This window comes from Xenopus laevis, chromosome 6L, assembly GCF_017654675.1.
Source record: "Xenopus laevis strain J_2021 chromosome 6L, Xenopus_laevis_v10.1, whole genome shotgun sequence".
Lineage (NCBI taxonomy): Eukaryota > Metazoa > Chordata > Amphibia > Anura > Pipidae > Xenopus > Xenopus laevis.
In genome coordinates this window covers 21871745-21896009 of record NC_054381.1, presented here as the reverse complement: position 1 = coordinate 21896009, position 24265 = coordinate 21871745, and the positions used below count along the sequence as shown (strand labels likewise).

General features: G+C 39.5%; 1 protein-coding gene across 1 annotated transcript in view; it reads right to left on the bottom strand.

Annotated features, from left to right (window-relative positions):
• itgb1.L (integrin subunit beta 1 L homeolog) overlaps window positions 1-24265 on the bottom strand; it is a gene marked incomplete at its 5' end in the record, with an annotated part of 34633 nt that overhangs the window by 3504 nt on the left and 6864 nt on the right. The window contains 14 exon segments of the mRNA NM_001087817.1: window positions 1698-1864; window positions 4293-4525; window positions 5635-5857; window positions 6213-6451; window positions 6689-6891; window positions 7976-8116; window positions 9046-9135; window positions 9894-9989; window positions 10190-10345; window positions 11710-11948; window positions 12999-13169; window positions 13267-13483; window positions 15474-15559; window positions 17603-17672. Coding sequence (NP_001081286.1) covers window positions 1698-1864; window positions 4293-4525; window positions 5635-5857; window positions 6213-6451; window positions 6689-6891; window positions 7976-8116; window positions 9046-9135; window positions 9894-9989; window positions 10190-10345; window positions 11710-11948; window positions 12999-13169; window positions 13267-13483; window positions 15474-15559; window positions 17603-17672 — 2331 coding nt within the window.

Below are 24265 nucleotides of genomic sequence, written 5' to 3'. Positions count from 1 at the left end.
GACACGTCATAGTTTAGGAAAAAGTCTCATGATGGATACCGGTCTATGTTTTTTAACGAAAGCTTGGCAATAAAAGTTTTTTTTCCGAATTTCACTTGTGGCTGGTGAAATCTCCCGTTCCACTTGGTCTACACTGCTGGCCCTCGTTGCAAAAAGTGAGGACACTCCTGGTTTAGAGAATATTTTACCAACAGACCACACGCAAAGCAAACAGTTCACTGCAAGTGTGACACAAGCAGGGATAAAGAAAAACGTAGTAGTAATAGTAGTAGTAATAGTAGTAGTAGTGCAGGGTGGAAAAAGAGCATGCGGAGTAAAAGTAGGAAAATGGAAAAGAAAATACAAACTGCGCCTTAGAGAGCGGCTTTACGTCCATAGTTTGGGTTCTTGAAATTATTAATTGGGCTCTTGTATATTGGATTCTCTTGCTGGAGGAAGGAATCCACGGGAAGGAAACACAACGTCAAGTTCAGAATTACACAAAGGTTTAACTCCTTAAATGAACCCTACGGTTACCCCTAAGTACAGAGCAATGGGAAATGTGTCCTGTGCTTTGCGTTTGCTTTATTGTTCACTGGTCTTCTTTGGGAACACACTTTCCCCTCACTGGGTCTGAGTTGGAATGTGAACAACTGGACTTGACAGAGAAGTTTACAGTAGCTAAACAGATGTACGTCAGGGCTTCATATGGGTTGTTCACCTTTAATTAAATTAAAGTATGATGTAGAGTGATATTCTGAGACAATTTGCAGTTGTTTTTTTATTTTGTTATGTGTAGTTTTTGAGTTATTTCGCTTTTTATTCAGCAGCTCTTCAGTTTGCAATTTCAGCAGTCTGGTTGCTAGAGTACAAATTCCCCTAGCAACCAGGCACTGATCTGAACAAGCGACTGGAATATGAATAGGAGAGGCCTGAATAGAAGGATCAGTAACAAAAAGTAACGATAACAATAAATGTGTTGCCTTACAGAGCATTTGTATTTAGATGGGGTCAGTGACCCCCATTTGAAAGCTGGAAAGAGTCAGAAGAAGAAGGCAAATAACTCCAATAACTATAAAAAAAGAAAAAGTGAAGGCAAGTTGAAAAGTTGCTTAGAATTAGCCATTCTATAAAATATTAAAAATAATTGTAAATGGTGAAACACCCCTTTAATGTGAGAGACACTTTCTGCTTCATGAATAGAGATCTAAGTGCAGAAGCAATTACATTTAATTTCAATTAGAGAATTGTATTTAACAATATTTAGCAATAGTTGTCCTTTATGTTCTGGGCATTAGACATAAAGTAACCATTTTGATAAATATTAGGGATGCACTATTTTGGATTCGGCCAAACCCTTCGCAAAAGATTCAGCCAAATATGTAGTTGCATATGCAAATTAGGGGTTATTTTGCGACAAAAAGTCATGTGATTTCCCTCACCACCCCTAACTCGCACATGCAAACTAGGATTCGGTTCGGCCGGGGCAGAAGGATTCGGCCAAATCGGAATCCTGCTGAAAAAGGCCGAACCCCGAATCGAATCCTGGATAAATATTGAGCAAATATTTGCAGCCGATTGGATACCGAGTAGTTTACTGAACTGTTGGTAAGAACGCAACAAGATGGCTGGAAACGCTGCTGCATGGCAAGTAGTTGAAGGAACCAGATGTAAAGCATACGTGGAGAAATACTGAGAAATGCCATAAAATGACTTACAGTGTCCCATTTAGCATTCATTTTCTCCTTCTCGAACTTGGCAAACTCCCTTCTGTCGTGAATGATCATAAGCAGTTTCCATATGAGAAGCAAGGCGAGTCCGATGAGCACAATTCCAGCAACGACTCCAGCAACAATAGGAATGATGTCAGGACCACTGGGACACTCTAGAAATAACAATATCCAACACATTATAGTAATGGCCTCACTCATTACTTCACTTCCTGGTTGTGTTAAACATATTATCATAGAACAGGTATGGGACCTGTTATACAGAATGCTCGGGACCTGGGGTTTTCCAGATAATGGACCTTTCCGTAATTTGGATCTTCATACCTTAAAAATACCAGTAACAGAAACATTTTTTTGAAAAAATATTTGTTTGTACATAATGAAAAAAAAACATTTAACTTTAAATTCGCGAAGTCTTTATTAAGAAATAACTTACAGATTCTCCACTTGCGCTCCACGGTGACAGGGCGGCGATCCATCGTGTGGCGCTTGATTTCTCCTCCCTGCTTTCTATAGGAGATAGCCAGGGAGGTGAAATTGAGCGCCACACGATGGATCATCGCCCTTTCTGAAGAGGAGCGCAAGTGGAGAATCGGGAAGCTATTTCTTAATAAAGACTTTGTGTGAATTTAAAGTTAAGTGTCTTCTTTTTTTTTTTCTGTTAAGTACAAACAAATTTTTTTTAATTTTTTTTTTATGTTACTGGTCCTTTAAGTCTACAAGAAAATCATGTAAATATTAAACCCAATTTGCTTCCAATAAGGATTAATTATATCTTAGTTGGGATCACGTGCAAACTAGTGTTTTATTATTACAGAGAAAAAAAGATATAATTTTTAGAAATTTGGATTATTTGATTATAATGGCGTCTACGGGTGACTGCCTTTCCGGGATTCAGAGCTTTCTGGATAATGGGTTTACGGATAACGATTCCATACCTATATAGAAATAAACAAACTGAACTTTTTAGCCCGATACTGAAACCTGACTCTGAGGGATACGGCTCAAGCACCTCCTTACTGTGGCCACTACTGGTGCAATTTTTGAGCGGAAGCAGAACCCTAACAGAATCTTCTTTGGAATTAGCTAAACAGTTGTAAGTAGATTTCTTACTGTCTCAACCATAGTTTACTTCCCTGTTGTGTTCTATACCTATACTGACACATCATGTATTTTACAGAAATCAGAATTGGGGTGGTGGGGGATGCCATTTAATTGTGTATTGTATATAATGCTGGCAAGGCATGAATGGGATCTTTGAATTTTCTTCCAGCAGAAAAAATGCAGGAGGAGGAGCAGAGGCTGAAATGTCAGTGTGTCTGTACATAATAAGCCTTTTCAGGTCTGGCAGACAAATGGTAAAGTCATTCTTATATTCATCATAACAGGAGAAAACAAATTGAATTTAACAGCAGATTTTCATTTTATCATCAGTTTAACCTCCTAATCTTCCTATTCTTTGTGCTGATGAGCAACTAGTTAGTGAATTGTGTAGGCAGATGTATGGGTCCCAAAATGAAATCACTCTCAGATTGGGGCTCATTCTGCTATGGACAGTCTATCCCGTCACTCCAGGACTGTCTCAGGCTTTGGATATGATTTGTGGTTTGCTAAATTGTGCAGAACTATAGGTTCCACGCAGGATGCTGCCACTTTGCAGAAGGATTTTTCCAAGTTGGGAAACTGGAAAATGAGGTTCAATGTTGATAAATGCAAGGTTATGCACTTTGGCAGAAATAACAAAATCAAGTTATACACTAAATGGCAATGTGTTGGGAGTTTCCTTAACTGAGAAGGATCTAGGGGGTTTTGTAGATAACACGTTGTCTAATTCTGGGCAGTGTCATTCTGTGGCTACTAAAGCAAATAAAGTTCTGTCTTGTATAAAAAAAGGGCATTAACTCAAGGGATGAAAACATAATTATGCCTCTTAATGGGTCCCTGGTGAGGCCTCATCTGGAGTATGGGGGGCAGTTTTGGACTCCAGTCCTTAAGAGGGATATAAATGAGCTGGAGAGAGTGCAGAGACTAAGTGCAACTAAACTGGTTAGAGGGACGGAAGACTTAAATTATGAGGGTAGACTGTCAAGGTTGGGGTTGTTTTCTCTGGAAAAAAGGCGCTTGTGAGGGGACATGATTACACTTTACAAGTACATTAGAGGACATTATAGACAAATAGCAGGGGACCTTTTTACCCATAAAGTGGATCACCGTACCAGAGGCCACCCCTTCAGACTAGAAGAAAAGAACTTTCATTTGAAGCAACGTAGGGGGTTCTTCACAGTCAGGACAGTGAGGTTGTGGAATACACCACCGGGTGATGTTGTGATGCTGATTCAGTTAATGACTATATAAGAATGACTTGGATGATTTTTTGGACAGACATAATATCAAAGGCTATTGTGATAATAAACTCTATAGTTAGTATAGATATGGGTATATAGAATTTATGTGAAAGTAGGGAGGGGTGTGTGTATGGATGCTGGGTTTTTATTTGGAGGGGTTGAACTTGATGGACTTTGTCTTTTTTCAACCCGATTTAACTATGTAACTATGCAACTATGTCACGGAGAGAACAATTACCTGGTTCCTTCACAACATGCACCATAACTTCATTCTTTGAATCGACTGAATAAGTGAAATAAAACCAGCAGTCTTCGGCATCCTTTTCTTTACAGTGTGTGAGGGCTTCTGCCTGGCCTGGCTGGGGCAACTCTTCCCGACTATCCACTAAAGAGATGTTGAAGTGCATGCACTGCTCCATGCAGACATCTTGCTTCTCTCCTTTCTGAAAAGCTCTACATTGGACGCATTCCCTGTAAAATAGATTGTCGTCATTAACTGAAACTCTGCTGGAGAGCTTTCTCAAACAGTTAAAAGACTAGCCCACGCCCACTTTCCTCTGTATGATGCAGCAGTTAGGACGGTGCAATGTGAGAATAAGTAGAATGCATGCTTTCCATAATAATGGAGATCAAAAGGGCAGTGAAATCCCTTTTAATGATAAATGGTATATTGTAGAGCTCAACTCCTTTTTAAGAATAAGCTCTGGTTATAACAGCTTTTGCAGTATTAAAGTGGAAAAAATACCCCCTTTATGTAAAAAAAGATTTATAAATACTATATGAACAGTTTATCTATACACAGACATACATGATTCTTCATATTGAAAGACCACCATAATAGTATGCCTCTGACTTGCACAGGACATTCCCCCGTCCCCCTTTAGACTGGCACTCAAACCCCTAACCTTGCCTCGTTGAATAATGAAGTGATGGATTTTGGGACTTTAAGTCTCTCCCTCTCCCTATCTCCGTCTCTCTTCATCCCTCTCCCTCTATCTCTTCTCTCTCCCCCTCCCTATCTTTCTATCCCTCTCTCTGCCTCTTCCTCCCTATCTCTCCCTCCCTATCTTTCTCTCCCTCTCTCTCCCTCTTCCTCCCTATCTTTCTCTCTCCCTCTTCCTCCCTCCCTTTCTCTCTCCCTCTTCCTCCCTATCTTTCTCTCTCCCTCTCCCTATCTTTCTCTCTCTGCCCTCCCTATCTTTTTCTCTCTCTCTGTCTCCCCCACCCTGTCTCTCATCTATCTACCATTATCTCCAATTATCCTTCATTTAGGGATGCACCGAATCCAGCATTCTGGCTTTTTCAGCAGGATTCGGCCGAACCAAATCCGAATCCTAATTTGCATATGCAAATTAGGGGCAGAGAGGGAAATCGTGTGAATTTTTGTCACAAACAAGGAAGTAAAAAATGTTTGCATATGCAAATTAGGTTTCAGTTCTGTATTCGGCCGAATCTTTCACAAAGGATTCTGGGGTTCAGCCAAAGCCAAATTAGTGGATTCGGTGCATCCCTACTATCATTATCTATCTACATAAAAAGGGGGGCATAGGCAGTTTCTGCAACCTTAGAGAGTCTCTTACTTGTGCTCAGCACAAACACCAACACAGGTCTGACACAGCTCACAGGTTGGTCCTTGGAACTTGGGATCTGTACATTTACACCTTCCACAGTCACATATTCCTCTGCCGTTACAAATCTGTCCATTTTTTGCCATACAAGTCGATGTATCTTCTGAGCAGTCACAAGCACTGCCGGAGTAATTGGGGAAACATTCACATACTCGACACTTGCATATGCCTTTACCTGTAAGAAAAATATGGCTTGGTTTAATTATTTTATTCATCATCAATACACGAGTTTCTAGTGAATGCAAGTTTGTATGTTCTACCCATGCTTTCAATGCCTTCCCTCCCACATTCAAAAAAACAGAGGCAGGTTAACTGACTCCTGATAAAACTGCTCTTAGCTCGAGTGAATGTGATCGGGACATTAGATTGCTAAACCTGTGTCAGGGAATGATGTGAAGGATTCTGTACAGTACTGCATGATATGTCAGCGCTATAACAATAAACAATAGTAATGCACGGATACTGAATGAGCAAATGCAGCTGGTGCTTAACATGAACTTATAAAACACAGTTGTACAATCAAGTCTTACCTCCACAAATCAGACCATTGGATCGGTCACAGTTGAAGTTGTCGCATTCACAGTACTTGCCGGAGTAAACTTCATTGGGATTGTCCCTCTTTTTGCACACACACTGGCCACATATACAGTCACCATTGTTACTGCAGATTTCAGAGCTATTTTCTCTTCGGCAATAAGCATCCATATCCTCGCTATTTACTTCATCAGTGCTGCACTCGCATTCTTTCCCAATGCGGCCATCATTGCATCTACAACGGGAACAGCATTGTTATGTTTTTCTTAAAGCTGAAAAGGGGAAATGAATTGACCTATGGATAAAATCTTGTTGTAGAAGTGGCATTTACAATTTCCCTTTAATCAATGCCTGCTCATATAATAGATTAGAATTTGAACAGGGGCAACAATATATACATTTACTAGTTATAGTATCATGCTCTGATGGCATTGAAGGAAGGGCTCCTAATAAATGCAAGGAAATATAATACCTGCAGGCGCCACATTCAAATGTTCCATTTCCAAAATGACATTCAGGACTGTTGGGAGTCCCTTTATCCTGGCAATCACATTCACAAAGGAACTGGAGAATAATCTCTACTTCTTCATTAAATCCAAGAGGCTTGATTTTTATGGATTCTGCTTGTCCTTTTTTTGGGCACTTGTGAGCCGTCACACTTATCTCAAATTCCACCTGTACAAAAAAATTTCATCAAAACACATTTTCCTGTCTGCAGCTACTTTAAAAGTACTGGATTATCTAGAATGCGGAGGACCTTGGGTTTTCTGGATAAGGGATCTTTCTGTAATTTGAATATCCATACCTTAAATCTACTAAAATCACTTAAAGGGGAACTTTCTCGAAAATGAAAATTTAATATAAGCTTCGGCATACTGAAATAAGACGTTTTCTAAATATAATCAATTAAATTCTGTACCGTTTCTGAAATAATTACATTTATCTTCATTATTCCTCTCTCAGCATCTGTTTCTCTTCATTCTGTCTTCAGGCAGGAGTTGGGTGTCAGATAATTATTGACAGTGAGATCCAATATATCTTATTGCCTTTTGCCTAGAAGATGTATTAGAGCTCACTATTAAAATCACCAGACATCATGTCTCTCTACATGCAGGATTTGTGCAAAAGGCAGTTATTTTGTTAGATTTTGTTTGTACTGGAATCAATTATTTGAGTGAGCCCTAATACATCTGCTAGGAAAGGAAGCCCATCCTATTAGTCATATTGGATCTACCTGTCAAGGAATATTTGACACGCAACTCCTGCATGAAGACAGAATGAAGAGAAACGGATGCGGAGAGAGGGATAGAGAAAACAAACTTGATTATTTCTGAAACTGAACAGAATATTTAATTGATTGTATTTAGAAAGTTTCTTATTTCTGTATGATGAAGCTTTTATTAAATTTTCATTTTCAAAATAGTTCCCCTTTAAACATTAAACAAACCTAACAGGATTGTGTTGCCTCCAATAACCCCATATGTAATAAAGTACAAGCTTTTATTTTGTTATTACAAAGAAAAAACAAATCAATTTTAAAAAATAATAGTTTAAAATGGACTCTATGGGAAATGGCCTTCCTGGAATTCGGAGAGTTCTGGATAAAGGGGTTCTGGATAACCTTAACTTAAAAAAGAATTGTGATGCAATGTCATCTGTTTGTTAGGCAGAAATGCTTGTATGCAACAAGCCACTGAAAGGACTATTGCAGTCCAAATGAAGTGGGTGTGTCCTGGGCCTAAATGTATAATGAACTCACCTGATCACCAATAGAAATGTTTGAACACTTCCTTCCGTCCTCCCCAGTTCCCTTGACGCCATTCTTACAGAATGATTTATAGCTGATTGTTACACCCTCTGGCAATTTGCTGTTTTCCAAAATAAGTTCTGAGGAAAGAGACTGGAAACAAATAGACAAGGTGTTATTTGGACCTTGGAAAGTGAAGACCTTCTTACATCAAAAACCACCAGAAGTTCTAATGCAAAATGTGATTAAAACGGCTAGCAAAGACGGTATTAAAACAATTTAGTATGAGCCTTAAACAGGAATTAATATAGAACTATGAAACAGTAATTTATAAATGACTATACAGGTATGGGATATATCCAGAATTCTCGGGACCTGGTGTTTTCCAGATAACGGATCTTTCTGTAATTTGGATCTTCATATCTTAATTCTAACACAAAACCATTTAAACATGGCTTAAATAATAAATAAACCCAATAGGCTGGTTTTGCTTCCAATAAGGATTAATTATATCTTATTTAGGATCAAGTAACGGTGATGGATATATTGGGGGTTTCTGTGCTATGTGGACCTCAAATTTTGGAGGCCGGAGTTCCCCTTTAAATAAACCCAATAGGCTGGTTCTGTCTCCAATAAGGATTAATTATATCTTTGTTCGGATCAAGTACAAGCTACTGTTTTATTATTACTACACAGAAAAAGGAAATCATTTTTAAACATTTAGATTATTTGGGTAAAATGGAGTCTAAGGGAGACTGCCTTTCTGTAATTTGGAGCTTTTTGGATAATGTGTTTCCTGATAACAGATCCCATACCTGTATAACCAAAAGTGCAATCAGGAATAGTGATGGGCGAATAAATTTGCCTGGCGCTGTGAATATTCGCGGTTCGTCGCTGCCGAATGAATACGCGTCAACACTATTCGAGCCCATTGACTTTAACGTTGGCATTAAAATTGACACAAGCGACTTTTCGGATACGTCCAAAATTAATCAATTTTCGAGTCTCACAAATTTGCGAGAATTTGGGAGAAATTTGCCCATCACTAATCAGGAATATGGACTCTTCTTTGCCAGACTTACATTGTAGGAGTCAATAATCAGTTGAATCACGTTGCTGGAATTTGAGGACAAGGTTCCCACGGCTGATTTTGGAATCAGGTTTTTCAGCTCCTTTACAAATACAAATTAGTTAAATGTTATAGAGAAAGGAATGTGTCTGATTTAATATACCTTAACTGTCAATAATATACAAAAGGACAAAATAATAGTATTTAAAGGAAAACATAAACTTCAAATTTCTTTCATATACTCTTCATATATGGATATGGCAGCATTAAAGGAGAAGGAAAGGTTAAAACTAAGTAAGCCTTATCAGAAATGTCCATCTAAATATACCAGTAAACCCCCAAAGTAATGTTGCTCTGAGTCCCCTGTCAAAAGAAACACTGCATTTCTTTCCCTCTTTTGTGTACACATGGGCTTCTGTATCAGACTTCCTGCCTTCAGCTTAAACCTCATTGCCCTGGGCAAGAGCATGCTCAGTTTGCTCCTCTTCCCCACCCCCTCCCTTCTCTGCTGTAATCTGAGCCCAGAGCAGGGAGAGACTCAGACAGGAAGTGATGTCACACCATGTTAATACTGCAGCTCCTATCCTAAACAAACAGAGAGTTTCTAGAGCTTTTTACTCAGGTATGGTAAAACATTCTACAGAATAAATATAGCATTCTAGCTTGCACTATTGCAGCTAATCTATTGGCAAAAAAATGCCTCCGTAGCTTTCCTTCTCCTTTAAGCTGACCGCAACATTACAAATGGCTTCAGAAAAGGGAAGTAGTGCTAGTCTGGAATATCTAAACTTACTTTGTTCTCTTCTTTCTTTATGTACAAACCAAAGACAAACAAATATGATAAACAAACCAAAAACAAACCTGGTAGACTGGCTGGAAATCCTCTGTAACAGCAAATATGGTCTGAATGTTGTTTTCACTAAGTTTCTGCACAAGGTGAGCAATTGAGGGATAGTCCTTTAAAAACAAATAACCAAAAATGTAATTTTCATCTACGAATATCTTCCATAATATGCTACACATCACAAAACACACATTGTGACCTGTACATTACCAATCTGCTATATATATAAAAAAAAAAAACATTAAAAAGAACTATGTAGAAATATTGTGAAGGAAATTAGAGTGATAGCGAAGTGACCGTGCAAGATACGTACATAATAGTGGCTCATAGTGTACATATTCTCATGTAAATGACATTTGCCATCGTTTGGTAAAACAATGCCGCCTAATTTTCCGTCTCCAGCAAAATGGAATCCTGCATCAGTTGAAAAGACCAGCAAGCGTGTGACATTTCTCCAACCAATTTGCTCCTTTAAGGAAAAAAAGACGTCAGATACAGTTGCATCAAATATCACACAGCAATCAGAGAGTGAGCGAACACATATGGTACATAATTTCCCATTTTGAGATTTTTTTTAACATAATACAACTACTTATTGCTTTTGAGTGGTCACATTAGCTTTATCCAATTTAAATTTTGATAACACTAGCTAATAAGTGCCTACTTTGAGTTTTAGTGTCTGGCCAATGAGAACGTGGGATGTAGTAATTGGGTTGTTTGTCATTAAACCTAAAGACAATGCCTATTTTCAGCGATTTAAAGCAGAACTAAAGTCTAAAACAGAATAAGGCTAGAAATGCTGTATTTTGTATACTAAACAAACTTACTGAAGCAGAAGCCTAATAAAACAAATGATTTATGCTTTCAAAGTTGGCCACAGGGGGTCACAATCTTTTTACTTTGTTAAACATATTTGCAAGACCAAGACTGTGCACATGCTCAGTGTGATCTGGGCTGCTTAGGGATCGTCATACATTTTCAAAACAGCACAAGTCAAATAATATCTGCCAGAAGCCGATACAGTAAGACTGATTAACAATTAGAATATGCAGACTGCACTGGGTCCTGTGTTGTCATGTAATCTAATGTGGATTTTATAGTTTTGTATTGCCTAATACAAACTTTCTCCAATTCCGCAGAACCAGTGGCTGCAGCAAATTAATCCTTCAATAAAAATCCCAGTTTATCTGTTTAAATCTGGCCCCATGATCTTTGTCCCTCCCACTGCAGTTGGAAACATTAAATATAAAATAAAATCCAATACGAGTGCTCTACACAAACAAATCTGCTCAGTAAGGTGGGGGTTCCCCTGCTGTTTGAAAGTATGATCCTTTCCCTGCAGTGCAGTTATAGACCGTCTGAAGTATCCACAGCAGTCAGAGCAAGTAAATGAAGGGGGAATTTCACTGCATACAATCAGGTTTCTTATAAAAATAGTAAACATTTTTTAATCAAAATATATTGGAGATAGGTTTCTTTTTCTTTAAAGAAAGTAAAAATTGCATTTTATTTTTTTTTCCTTAATCCCCTTTAAGCACCATGGTTTTTAACTTGCCCAAAACTTAAAACACACAAAACAAACCCATCTGCATTGCTTGTTACATGCACTTAATCCATCACTCAAAAGTATGAATGATTTCTTAAGCCAGAAACCACAACAGACTAAAACTGTAGTTTCAGACGTTCATTTCAGGTCCCCATTTAAAGGTGCAACCTATACTTAGGTCTCCCTTAGCTCAAAACATTATGCCAAAGCCTTCAATGACTCCTCAAATGTGTGGTTAAGAGCAGACAGTTCATTGACAGATGAAAATAAAGGCTTAAAATACTTACACCACAGACTGCAACCTGCATAATGGCATCAAAGCCTCCCTCGGGAGAATCCAAGTTACCGGAGATCTGCTGCTTGCCTACCAGATCATTAAACAACTTCCCGTCTTTGGTCAGATTGAGGACATTTTTATAGCTAAATGGGCTGGTGCAATTCTGATCGCTAGTACAAGGGTTAATAAGCTTGGCTGGAGTGGTGCTTATGTAGGGCATGACAGTTTTTTCCACAAAAGAGCCAAAACCTGCAAAGAAAACAAACAAATTAAGAACGAGTTTTCAGAATTCCACAGGACATTAAAGGAAAATCATACCCCCCGAACAATGTAGGTCTCTATAAAAAGATATTGCATAAAACATCTCATATGTAAAATGCTGCTTCATGTAAATAAACCATTTTCATAATAATATACTTTTTTAGTAGTATGTGCCATTGGGTAATCATAAATAGAAAATTGCCATTTTAAAAAATAAGGGCCGCCCCCTGGGATCCTAGGATTCACAGTGCACAAGTGCACACAAACAAACTATACATATTAGGTCACATGAGCCAATTAAAAGACAGAGTTGTGTCTTTTGCTTCCACACGTCTTCCTGTTACAGTTCGAGCTGCAGTATTTCTGGTCAGGTGATCTCTGAGGCAGCACACAGACCATCACAAAATGGTGGTTCAAGGCAAGAGATGTAAAAGGGCAGTTTTTATATATAAATATACCAGTTTGGTGAGTTTTTTTTTATGCAACAATTTGATGTAAGCTGTTGTTTAAGTATTCATTTTTGGGGTATAGTTTTTATTTTCTACTTTAAATGACCGCGCTATGTAGTGACACCATACTTTTGATGCCATTCAAAAGTATATATAAAAGGATTAAGGCCAAATTACAGGTAGATGGAACCCCCCATCAATTCAAGAGGAAAGTGGGATGAAATGGCTAGCTATCTAAGATGCTATATACCCTTTGCCCTGCAGTGTAACCGCACAGGGGGTGGATTTCAACCGGAACACTTGACTGCACTGCAATATTTGGGGATTTATTTACTGTACTGGGTTTGACCTTTGCTTCTAACCCTCAACACCTGAATGCAGTGCTGAAATAACTACCCCATTCAGAACATTCTACATTAAAAACCCGATCCAGGACAAGGCATTAGCCTATGCGGTCATAGGCTATAAATAAAAGCTATTTACTCGTCTGAAATAACTAATGTCACCCAACTGCCAGCACTGGGTATTCGGTATAGAAATAAGACCAGTCAGAAGTGCTGATATAACAAGGCAATGGAGATCAATGTACCTATCCTGAAATCTGAAGTAATTTTCTCCATTTCTGTCATAAGAGCTGTTCCGAGGCTTTTTACATTTTCCAAGTCATCTTTCATAGAAAATGAGAGGTCCATAAGATAGTACAGGTCGATTGGATAGTCTTCTGCTCTTCTGAATGTCAGATTAAACGTCTGGGGTTCACCTAATAAAAAAAAACAAAAAAACAAGAGCAAACACAGTTGGATGATGTTGGAGAGGAGGAAAGGTGCTCTTATTTTAGAGTATATTTAGGCACCTACCTGATCGTAATTCGAATACCATTTGTTGGGGTCGGAGCTGGGTGATGTTTGCAGGGTCCATACGCTCTCCTTTACCTTTGCTCGTTATTGGGATGTCTTTTAGCTTTTGCTTACGTCCCCTGGGGTTTTGGATGTCATCTTCAGGGCAGCCCTTGCTTTTCAGAGCAGCCAAATCGTCACAACGGGCTGAGGTGGGCTCTCCTTCTTGTAAGAAGTCCTATGATAAATCACAGAGATATGAAGGTAAACTATTCTAACTCAAATACACTATAATGCAACAAAAGAAAAAAAGTTTTAATGGCCACACTCCCAAAAAACCAAGACATATTTAACTTTAAAATCGCAAAGTCTTTATTAATAAATAACTGACCGATACTCCGCTTGCACTCCTATTCAGAAAAGGTGACAGGGCGACAATCCATCATGTGGCACTCTATTTCTCCTCGCTGTCTTCTATAGGCGATAGCCAGGGAGGAGAAATTGAGCGCCACATGATGTATCGTCACCCTGTCGCCTTTTCTGAAGAGGAGCGCAAGAGAAGTATCGGTAAAGCTATTTATAAATAAAGACTTTGCGTTTTTAACGTTAAATATGTCTTGGTGGTTTTTTATCATTATATACAAACAAATGTTACTGGTCCTTTAAAGGAGACCTGGCACTCAAAGGAATAATCCCAAATCCTTTTCTATTGTGTGACCATTAAGATTTTCATTCATCCAGGTCATGATATATCCAACATAAGTAATTCAAAAAAACTGGACTTGCTATATATTACTCAGCAACTCCAGTTTTTTATATTACCGGTAGATATTTCTATTGTGTTGCGTTTGCATCATCACCAAATCTTGTGTATACACCCGAATGGGGGAACTAATGCCCATGCACAGGCAACACAATTATAGAGAGTGAGGAGGACATTGTCATCTAGGAAGTGCAGAATGAAAATTACAAGCAATAGCTGTGCCTTAGCCATAGAAGTGGGGCAGGCAATAGATTGATAGAATAGAATAGACTGATAATAGATTTTTTTCAGTATTTATAACCAATAAATATGTATTTATAAAAAAAAAAAAAAGAAGAAGCTTTTATGATTAACCTTAGCAACTGGGAAATGGTTTTTGCCAGTGAGCAAGTCTAAAGATGGCCATACATGGGCAGATCTTTTACAGAGTATGGCTGCCTTAAGTGCATTGACATACGGGACAATATTATCAGACAGCGTCCCTTTTAAACACATCTCCTCTTCAGTATTGGCTTATGCTAGGAACACACTAGAGCTTGGGAACTATGTCTTCTACTTTCCTCACTATAGTCGACTAAAGTCATTTGAGAGAGTGGACTGCATACGGCAGTGTTAATCAACTACCTGATATGACATTTGAGATAATGAGACATCAGAGGCTTCATAATTTGCTGTCTTGTGACTTTCTTAAAGGAATACGGTCATGAGAATTTTTTTCCCCCCAAAACGCATCAGTAAATAGTGCTACTCCAGCAGACTTCTGCACTGAAATCCATTTCTCAAAAGAACAAACATTTTTTCATATTTAATTTTGAAATGTGACATGGGGCTAGACATATTGTCAGTTTCCCAGCTGCCACCAGTCATGTGAATTGTGCTTAAAATTCAGTTACTCTTTACTGCAAGTTGGAGAGATATCACCCCCTCCCCCCCAGCAGCCTTAAAACAGAACAATGGGAAGGTAACCAGATAACAGCTCCCTAACATAAGATAACAGCTGCCTGGTAGATCTAAGAACAGCACTCAATAGTAAAATCCAGGTCCCACTGAGACACATTCAGTTACATTGAGTAGGAGAAACAACAGCCTGCCAAAAAGCAGTTCCAGCCGCAAGTGCTGGCTCTTTCTGAAAGCACATGACCAGGCAAAATGACCTGAGATGCACCTACACACCAATATTATTACTAAAAAAATTCACTTGTTGGTTCAGGAATGGCATTTATATTGTAGAGTGAATTTTTTGCAGTGTAAACAGTGTAATATAGAATTTAAAACTACATCATAAAAATAATGACAGAATCCCTTTAATGCATAAAAGAGAATAAATGGACTGTGCATGGACGTGTATCAGAGCTAAACTAATAGTTGTAACACATAAGCCCATCTGTGCCTACCGTTAACCCCAATTGGCTGCTCACATGCATCTCTGAAATGTTTGACTAACGAGCTTTTGGCAATAACTCACCACTTTAGTGCACCAGCCGCAATTGGGCCCGGCCTGAATACATTCTCCACATGATTTGGCGTTTGCTTTCAAACATTCAGTGCCACCTACAATAAATACAGTTGTTACAATTAATGATGTCGAAGCATCTTATTTCCACATGAACAAAAACAGTCAGGACCAAAATAAAATGCTTTGCCTCAATAACCAATTGTTACCCTCCAAGATGCCTTCTGTGAGCACAGCATTAAATATATACAAGTATTTAGGAACATATCGGAGGTCAGTTAAAGTATACCTTTATTTTTAATTTCCACTTGGCTTTGTGTAATGGAAATATTAACAGGCGGACACGTTTATTTGTGTTTGCCTCATTTTACCATAGATTGAAGATTCTACAGGTATGGGATGAGTTATCCAGAAACCCGTTATTCAGAAAGCTCCAAATTACAGAATGGCCATCTCCCATAGACTCCATTTTTATCCAAATAATCCATATTTTTAACAATGAATTCCCCTCTTTAATAATAAAACAGTAGCTTGTACTTGATCCAAAAGAAGATTAATTAATCCTTATTGGAGACAGAACCAGCATATTGGGTTTATTTAAAGGGGAACTCCGGCCTCCAAAATTTGATTAAGTGGTCCACATAACACAGAAACACCCAATATATCCATCACAGTTACCGGTTTCTTTAAAAAGTAGGAATAAATGCCATTTTCTGAAATCCAGCTATTTAACAGTTCTTCTCTTTCTGCATCATTTGAAATCCTGGCAGGGAAGGAGGGACTAAATGCTGATGTTACAAATAGTAACAACTTATCCACAGTTTACAGACAACATGCAGGAACTACATAACCCACAATGCATTGCACTATGATGTTCCTTTCCTTATTGAAATCAAATGTGCAGGGTATTGTGGGGTTTGGAGGATGCAGGCTGAGGACAGTTGGCTGTTGATACAAAGTAACAGTAGTCAGCCAGCTCAGCAAAGTAGTCAGACAGATCAGCAGGAGAGCAGGGGGCTAGGCTTAGGGAACTGTAAGAAACCATTAAAAATCATGAAAAGTCTGCATATTTTTTAATTGATGTATATTGCAAAGTTGCTTGAAATTATGTTTACTTTTCAAAAAGTTTAAGTTATTTTTATGTGGAATTCCTCTTTAATGTTTCTAGTAGACTTAAGGCATGAAGATCCAAATTACAGAAAGATCCATTATCCAGAAAGCCTCAGGTCCAGAGCAATCTGGATAACAAGTCTCCAAACTTTTACTGGATCTTCTTGCAGTTTAAGGCTGAGGGTACATGGAGCTTTGGCTCGGTTGCTTCAGCCCCAGGAAATTGTAATTGTAGGCAGGCACCAATCTGGAACACCAAAGAGTAGAATCCAGAAACCCAAATAATACAATAATAATAATACAAAAGATTTACTAAAGCTGAGGGTACATGGAGCGTTGGCTCAGTTGCTTCAGCCTGAGCAGATCTACTCCCTACCACAGCTCAGTTGATCTGCTTCTGTCAGGTGTGCAGGTACATGGAGTGGAGCAGAACGATCGGCCTGTAAATGCCTGGTTTTGAGTTTTTTTGGCCCGATCTCCAATCCAATCCATGTACCTGCTCTCAAGTGAAAGCTGTACTTTTCAGTGCAGATCAACGGAGCTTCTCTCAATAAAAACACAGTCCGAGAGCAGCAAAGTCAACACTCCATGTGCTTTCAGCCTTAGACTTGATACAACCAACATATGGCTAATTATTATTATTGCCTGGAAACTCGCTTGTCCTTGTTTTCAGGCAACATCTGTAGATTGTGAGCGATTCCCACCGCAACGAAGAAATATAAATCTATAGGGAATACTTCCATGTAGTCATCTCAATCTTGTTTTGAAAAAGGATCAATATTGGAGCATAATTACCCTGTACATCTCCATATACCCCTTCAATACCCTCCTGTTACCTGTTCCTGTACCTCCTGTTCCTGGGCTGGATATTAATGGGTATATGAGAAGCAGATAAACATGGCAAGTCCAAAAATGAAATAGGCTTTGGTAGCTCTCTAAAAGGTAAAAACCTATGCCATGGCTATGTAGGCCCCTATTCCGAGCAGAAATAAATGCAAATTCTAGAGATTGAATACGTGGAAGCCACTTACCTTGCTGTGCATTTATGCACAAAACCAGACAAGTAAGTAATCCAACGGTGAATACTGGATAATGGGCCATCTGAAAATAAAAAAGGACAAAATAATTAGTGATTAGCAACAACCTAAAGCCAGGGGTCCCCAAACTTTTTTTCCCGTGAGCCACATTCAAATGCAAAAGAGTTGGGGAGCTACACAAGCAGGAAAAGTGTCTCTGGTGGTGCCAAATAAGGGCTGTGATTTGCCATTTGGTAGCCCCTATGTGGACTGGCAGCCTACAAGAGACTCTACACCTAGTTTTTATGCAATTAAAACTTGCCTTCAAGCCAGGAATTAAAAAACGGCACCTGATTTTAGGCCACTGAGAGCAACATCCAAGGGGTTGGTGAGCAACATGTTGCTCACGAGCTACTGGTTGGGGATCACCGACTTAAACCTTAGAGCTAATGATCATAAGTATAAGGCAACGGCTCACGAGGTTCTCATGCCCTCAATATCTGTATGAGTGAGGTGAATATTAGTGCAGCTCCTGGGGACCCGTAAAGAAGTAGACATACACATGATAGACGATGAACCGTCCAGAATAAAGGCATTACGTAAAGAATTCAAAGCAGGATGAGAATGGGCTAATTTAGGAAATGTTTTTTTTCTTTTATAGAAAATTTTGAGACATGTTGTTGAATAACCCATAAACGGTTAACCATCTCTATGGTTGGCTACACCTTAAAAGGAAAATAAACCCCTGTTTTTGACATGAAAAAACCCCCTTCGCTTCTAAAAATAGATTTAGTTTTGTGATGCATAAAAAAAGGCAAAAACTGTTATCGTCCATTACTCAAGCAAGGAATCATTTTACTATGGGCAACCTAGAATATGCCTGGTATCAGCAATCACTTATTCTCACAGAAAAGCAATAATGTGCAAATGTTTAACAACAGTTTCCTATTTCCCTGTAATAATAAAGCAATGCATTGCACTTTATTAATCCTTACTGCAAGCAAAACCAGCCTATTGGGTTTATTTAATGTTTACATGATTTTCTAGTAGACATCCAAATTTCGGAAAGATCTGTTATCCGGAAAACCCCAGGTGCCAAGCATTCTGCATAACAGGTCCCATACTTATTGGATGAACAAAAGGCAATGAAATGCATGCGCTTGAGCGTCTAAATGCAGAGGTTTCACTTGCCACCACTCCTACATGCAATCAATATGGCATTTCCCATTCAGTGATAATGAGAGAAGCAGAGAGGGACAGGTTGATTCCAGTGTAACACTGTAATGTTCTGATTCACCCAACAGACACAGCCAGACCTCTGCTGATTAAACTGCTTTTTATCAGGAGCGACGGTTACCCTTTCAATGTGGTGGTGGTGTACACAGAGGTGTACACAGAGGGATACACAGAGGGATACACCGAGGGATACACCGAGGGACACACCGAGGGACACACCGAGGGACACACCGAGGGACACCACATCAAAGTCCAATACAAACAGGGTGGAAACCTTTTACTTCCTATGCACATAAGCCAGATAAAGGCTGCCAATAATGAGCTGAATGATCTTCGGTGGAACACAAGTGCAAGGTCAGTGCTAGCCATAGGGTACTGCGCTGTAAGAGGAGCTTCTATGGCAAGTATCTTCCCCCCAAGTTAAAAATGGGGTAACATCAGACAACCTGTATAATCGCCTGGGAATCATTCACAATGGCAAATGATGTGCCAATGAAATATCTTGAGGGTTAGCCCTCTTTCACAGATCTGCAACAAACTCAATTTTGAAATCTGACATGGGGCTAGACATAGTCCGTTTCCCAGCTGCCCCCAGTCATGCGACTTGTGCTCTAATAGACTTCAGTCACTCTTTAATGCAAGTTGGAGTGATATCACCCCCTTCCTCCCCCCCCTCCCAGCAGCCTAACAACAGAACAATGGGAAGGTACCCAGATAGCAGCTCCCTAACACAAGATAACAGCTGCCTGGTAGATCTAAGAACAGCACTCAATAGTAAAATAGTCCCACTGAGACACATTCAGTTACATTGAGTAGGAGGAATAACAGCAGCCTGCCAGAAAGCAGTTCCATCCCAAAGTGCTGGCTCTTTCTGAAAGCACATGACCAGCCAAAATGACCTGAGATGGCGCCTAAACACCAATATTACAACTAAAACACTGTGGGGTTCACGGGACCATCCCCTCAAAAGCTCTTCTGTATTTCCATTCACTTGGTCTCACTTAATTTATTAGATCTGTTCCCAGCATGCAGCTGCAAATGCCTTCTGGATATCAGTGTCCCCAAGAGACTGTTGAAGTTAATTATTCTTTTTCTGCATTGCTTATCTTTCTATAAAATAGCTATTCTCTTCCTTTTTAACATTTATGCTGCTAGCTCGTTGCTAGAATAATAAACCCTTAGCAGCTACTCTGAATTGATACAATAGTTACTAATACTCCAGAGATGCTGCTGAGAAATGGATCAAATAAATGGAGCATAATTGTAACAGTTCAGAATCTGCACCTGAATTACTGAGGACTTTAAAAGGGTTGTTCACCTTCCAAACACTTTTTTCAGTTCATTTGTTTTCAGATTGTTCCCCAGAAATAAAGACTTTTTTCAATTACTTTCCATTATTTCTTTTCTTACAGTTTAAAGTTTGATGTTCGTGTCTCCGGTGTTTGAGTCTGGCAGCTCAGTAATTCAGGTGCAGATTCTAAACGGTTACAATTTTGCAACATTTGGTTGATACATTTCTCAGCAGCATCTCTGGAGTATTATTAACTATTGTATCAATTCTAACAGCTGCCTTTAGGGCAAGGCCAGATCTGGCGTTTTTGCAGCATTTTTGCAGCATTTTTACATTGCGTTTTTAAAAAAAAGAACAGCCAGGCGTAAATACGCCACTGAAACCACATGTGGCCATCAACATGCGTTTTTCATCACGTAGGATTCTTTTCCCAACATGCACTTCTCATTGAGAATTTGGACGCCATATTTAAAATACGCTGCGTATTTACGCAAAGTGTGGTTTCAAACGTGCAGATCCTATTGATTTGGTAGTTTCTTGACGTATCGGCGTTTCTGCTAAAAAACGCCAATACTGGCGTCCTGTGGCGGATTTCAGCTTGCAAGCGCCCTGTGTGAATTGCCATAGTGCGTTTTTCATTCGTTTCGGTGGTAGTGCAGTTTATGCGTATTTACGCCTGGCTGTTTTTAAAAACGTAAAAACGCAAATTCTGGCCTTGCCCTTAATGAAACCCAGAGATTCTGCTCAGCAGGAACAAAGATAAGAAATGTAACAACTAAATGTATCAAGTTAGAACAGTTTACAGGGTCGGCTGGGCGACTAATTTCCCGAAATAGCATTGTGTGTCTCTGCCAAAAAATTGCCAAGAATTAGCCAATCTGTAACACAATAGAAGTTAATTTAAAAGTGAGCCACCCCTTTAAGGATCTAGCCACACAAGCAAATTCGGGGAGATTTAGTTGCTAGGCAACTAATCGCCTCTTCTTCGTGGCAACAATCTCCTGCGGCAATGCACTTGCGTCACTTCAATTTACAAAGTCGCCCAAAGTTTCCTCGTGAGGCAACTTCAGAAAATGAAGTGTTCCGAGTGTCATCATGCAGACAATTTTCATTCTAGCCGGCAGGAAGGCTTTTCGGGGAGTCGCCCGAAGAAGAAGAGATTTGTCGCTGGGTGACTAATCTCCCGAACTAGCGGCGTGTGTCTCTGCCCTTCAACCAGATCTCCCATGCTGGAAAAGAATCCAAAGACTTCCGTTCTCAAATGGCTTTTTGAATATTGATATTCAACTAATTTCTTCTTTAAGAAATTATAACAAATGCATTCATTGTAAAAACTGGAGAGATCAACAATTTAGATTTGAGTCACAAAATTTCTTATTCGAAAAAAGCTGCTATAGTCTTTTTAGGCTGCTGGGGTCAGTTAGGCCGCCAATCCCTCTTCATCAGCTGCAAGCTTGAAATAGACAGGTAAATAATACTAAATAAAAAAAATTAAACGGAAAAGCTGCAAAGGATAGGCCATTCTGCAACATACTAAAATAGAAAGTAAAGTTTTGCTACTTAGAATGTGCCGTTTCACTGCTCTACGAAATGACTGCACCAGACAGTTGTGGTTAAAGTAAAATTATCAGACAAACCCTCGATTACAACAGGTCTCCATGTTTGGTAAAGCTGCGAGCAAAACGTGCAGCAGAGCCAGTGGCCATATAAACACAATGGGAAATATCCAAAGCTCCCGGACCAATGGCGACTAGAACAATTCATAAGCAACAGAGAGAGGAGCACAGAGGCCTGCCAGAGATTCCCCACTACAATGATTCCTTATATGGGCCACCAGCTCTTTTGTGTATTCGTCGGCTTCCTCCGGCACACGCACACATTATTTCAGAAACGGTACATAATATTTCATTGTTTGTATTTAGAAAGTTTATTTCAATATGAGATATAAAATTTTCATAGTTCTCCTTAAGGCTATGGACACACAGGCTGTTTTTAGTGGCTGATCAGTGAGTGAGTGAGCCAAACAAAAGAACAATGGGAAGGTAACCAGATAACAGCTCCCTAACACAAGATAACAGCTGCCTGGTAGATCTAAGAACAACACTCAATAGTAAAAACCCATGTCTCACTGAGACACATTCAGTTACATTGAGAAGGAAAAACAGCAGCCTGCCAGAATTTCTCTCCTAAAGTGCAGGCACAAGTCACATGACCAGGGGCAGCTGGGAAATTGACAAAATGTCTAGCCCCATGTCAGATTTCAAAATTGAATATAAAAAAATCAGTTTGCTCTTTTGAGAAATGGATTTCAGTGCAGAATTCTGCTGAAGCAGCACTATTAACTGATTCATTTAAAAAAAAAAAAAAATTTTGTAGGTTGATAGAAGCAGGTCTGCTCAGTGCCCCTGCTCAGCTTGTGTGTTGTCTCACAAAGGCCGACATTAGCCCAATTAATCACAAAAACAGCCTGCGAGTCCATAGCATTAACAAAGCAGCACAACCCATACTGCCCATTATTGCATGGGGGAGAAGCAGCACCCAAACGCCACACAGCAGGCAATACTGTACTTGCAAAGAATTGTTTAATTTCTTTGGTGCAGTGGGAAGGGGTTACTGGTCCCACTGAAAAATAGTGGAAAATATTAGAAAAATGCCAAACCGGAAACCAACTCTGGCCAACAGATAAAAAAAAAAGCCTATAAATATGCAGAAAATGCCAACATAAGCATTGTTTTTTTTTTTAATCAATGTGCTTTAAAAGGAAAGGAAAACAGATGTCTAGAGAGGGTCTCAGTGACCACAATCTCTACCTTTTAGGGTTAGTCCACACAAGAAGATTTAGTCGCCTGGCGACTAATCGCCTCTTCTTCTTGGCGACAATCTCCTCAAGACTGCCTCCGCGTGTCTTCCCATCCGCTATAATGAAAAGTCACCTGCACTAAAGCACATGCGGCACTTCGTTTTCCAAAGTTTCCTTGTGAGGCAACTTCGGAAAACTAAGCCCCGCGTGTGCTTTAGTGCAGGCGACTTTTCATTATAGCGGATTAGATGACAGTGTATCTGCCAGCAAATAGCCAGTGTGCACATACTGATCCTTGTGCAGTTATCAGAGTAGGACACAAAGCTCATAACTGTACTCATATTCAGCCAAGACATATATTGTATGGATAGGCATACAGTACACAAGAGGGGCGAGACAACTAAACCAGACTGTCCCATAAGTGGAGACTTTGCTTACTATTCACATGTGTATCAACTGTCACACTGACTATCTTTAATGCAACCACATTACGTGTTAAGTGTCAAGAAAAAAAGAGGACCCTGCCTTAAGCTGGCCATAAAAGATCCGATCCTCGCGATTTTATCGTAACGATCGTACGAATTTACCATCAACTAAAAAGATCAATTTGCCAGGAAAACAAAGGGGAGCTGCCGAAAAATCGTAAGATGTACGATCGTTCGAATCCCACTAACCGCACTATAATTTCGAAGGATTGGTTGGACTTCACTAAAATCGGTTGTTCGGCAAGAAGAATCGTCGCGTCTATGGGGAGCTTTATAGAGCCAACAATCTATACATTTATGAGAAAAGCACAATAGATGCAAGATCTACTCATGAGTCTGGCTGGTGATCATACACATGCACGGATACAATTAGCTGAATGGATTTGCCTTGTATTATTGATGGTAATCTGCTTGGTAATCTGTTTGGTACTAATGAGAAATCATCTCACTGGGACCTAAACACCCAGATGGATGGCACGCAGTTTGGCAAAAACATATGCAATTGCTGGTTCCCTTGAGGATCCAGATATTACACGACTTTCCCTAAAAAGATAAACATAATCCGAAACCTGTCTATGGATTAACAAGGGAGTAATTACTGTAACCTGAAAATGGAACAAACACTCGCTGTCCTGAGAAGATCTGTCTCACTGTTCAGGGCAGGGGCAGACGGGTGACTTTACTTTGGGAGTGGGGGGAGAAGCACCCAATGGGAATACAGACGGGCAGCTCTGAAGTAATAGGTCCCTATATTGCCAAGAAAAGGAAGCAGATACACCACTAATAATGATAAATAATGCAGGTGACAAATCTCCTTGTGTTATCTTACTGGGTGAGGCATGAACCAGCGGAGATGCAGACTCAGC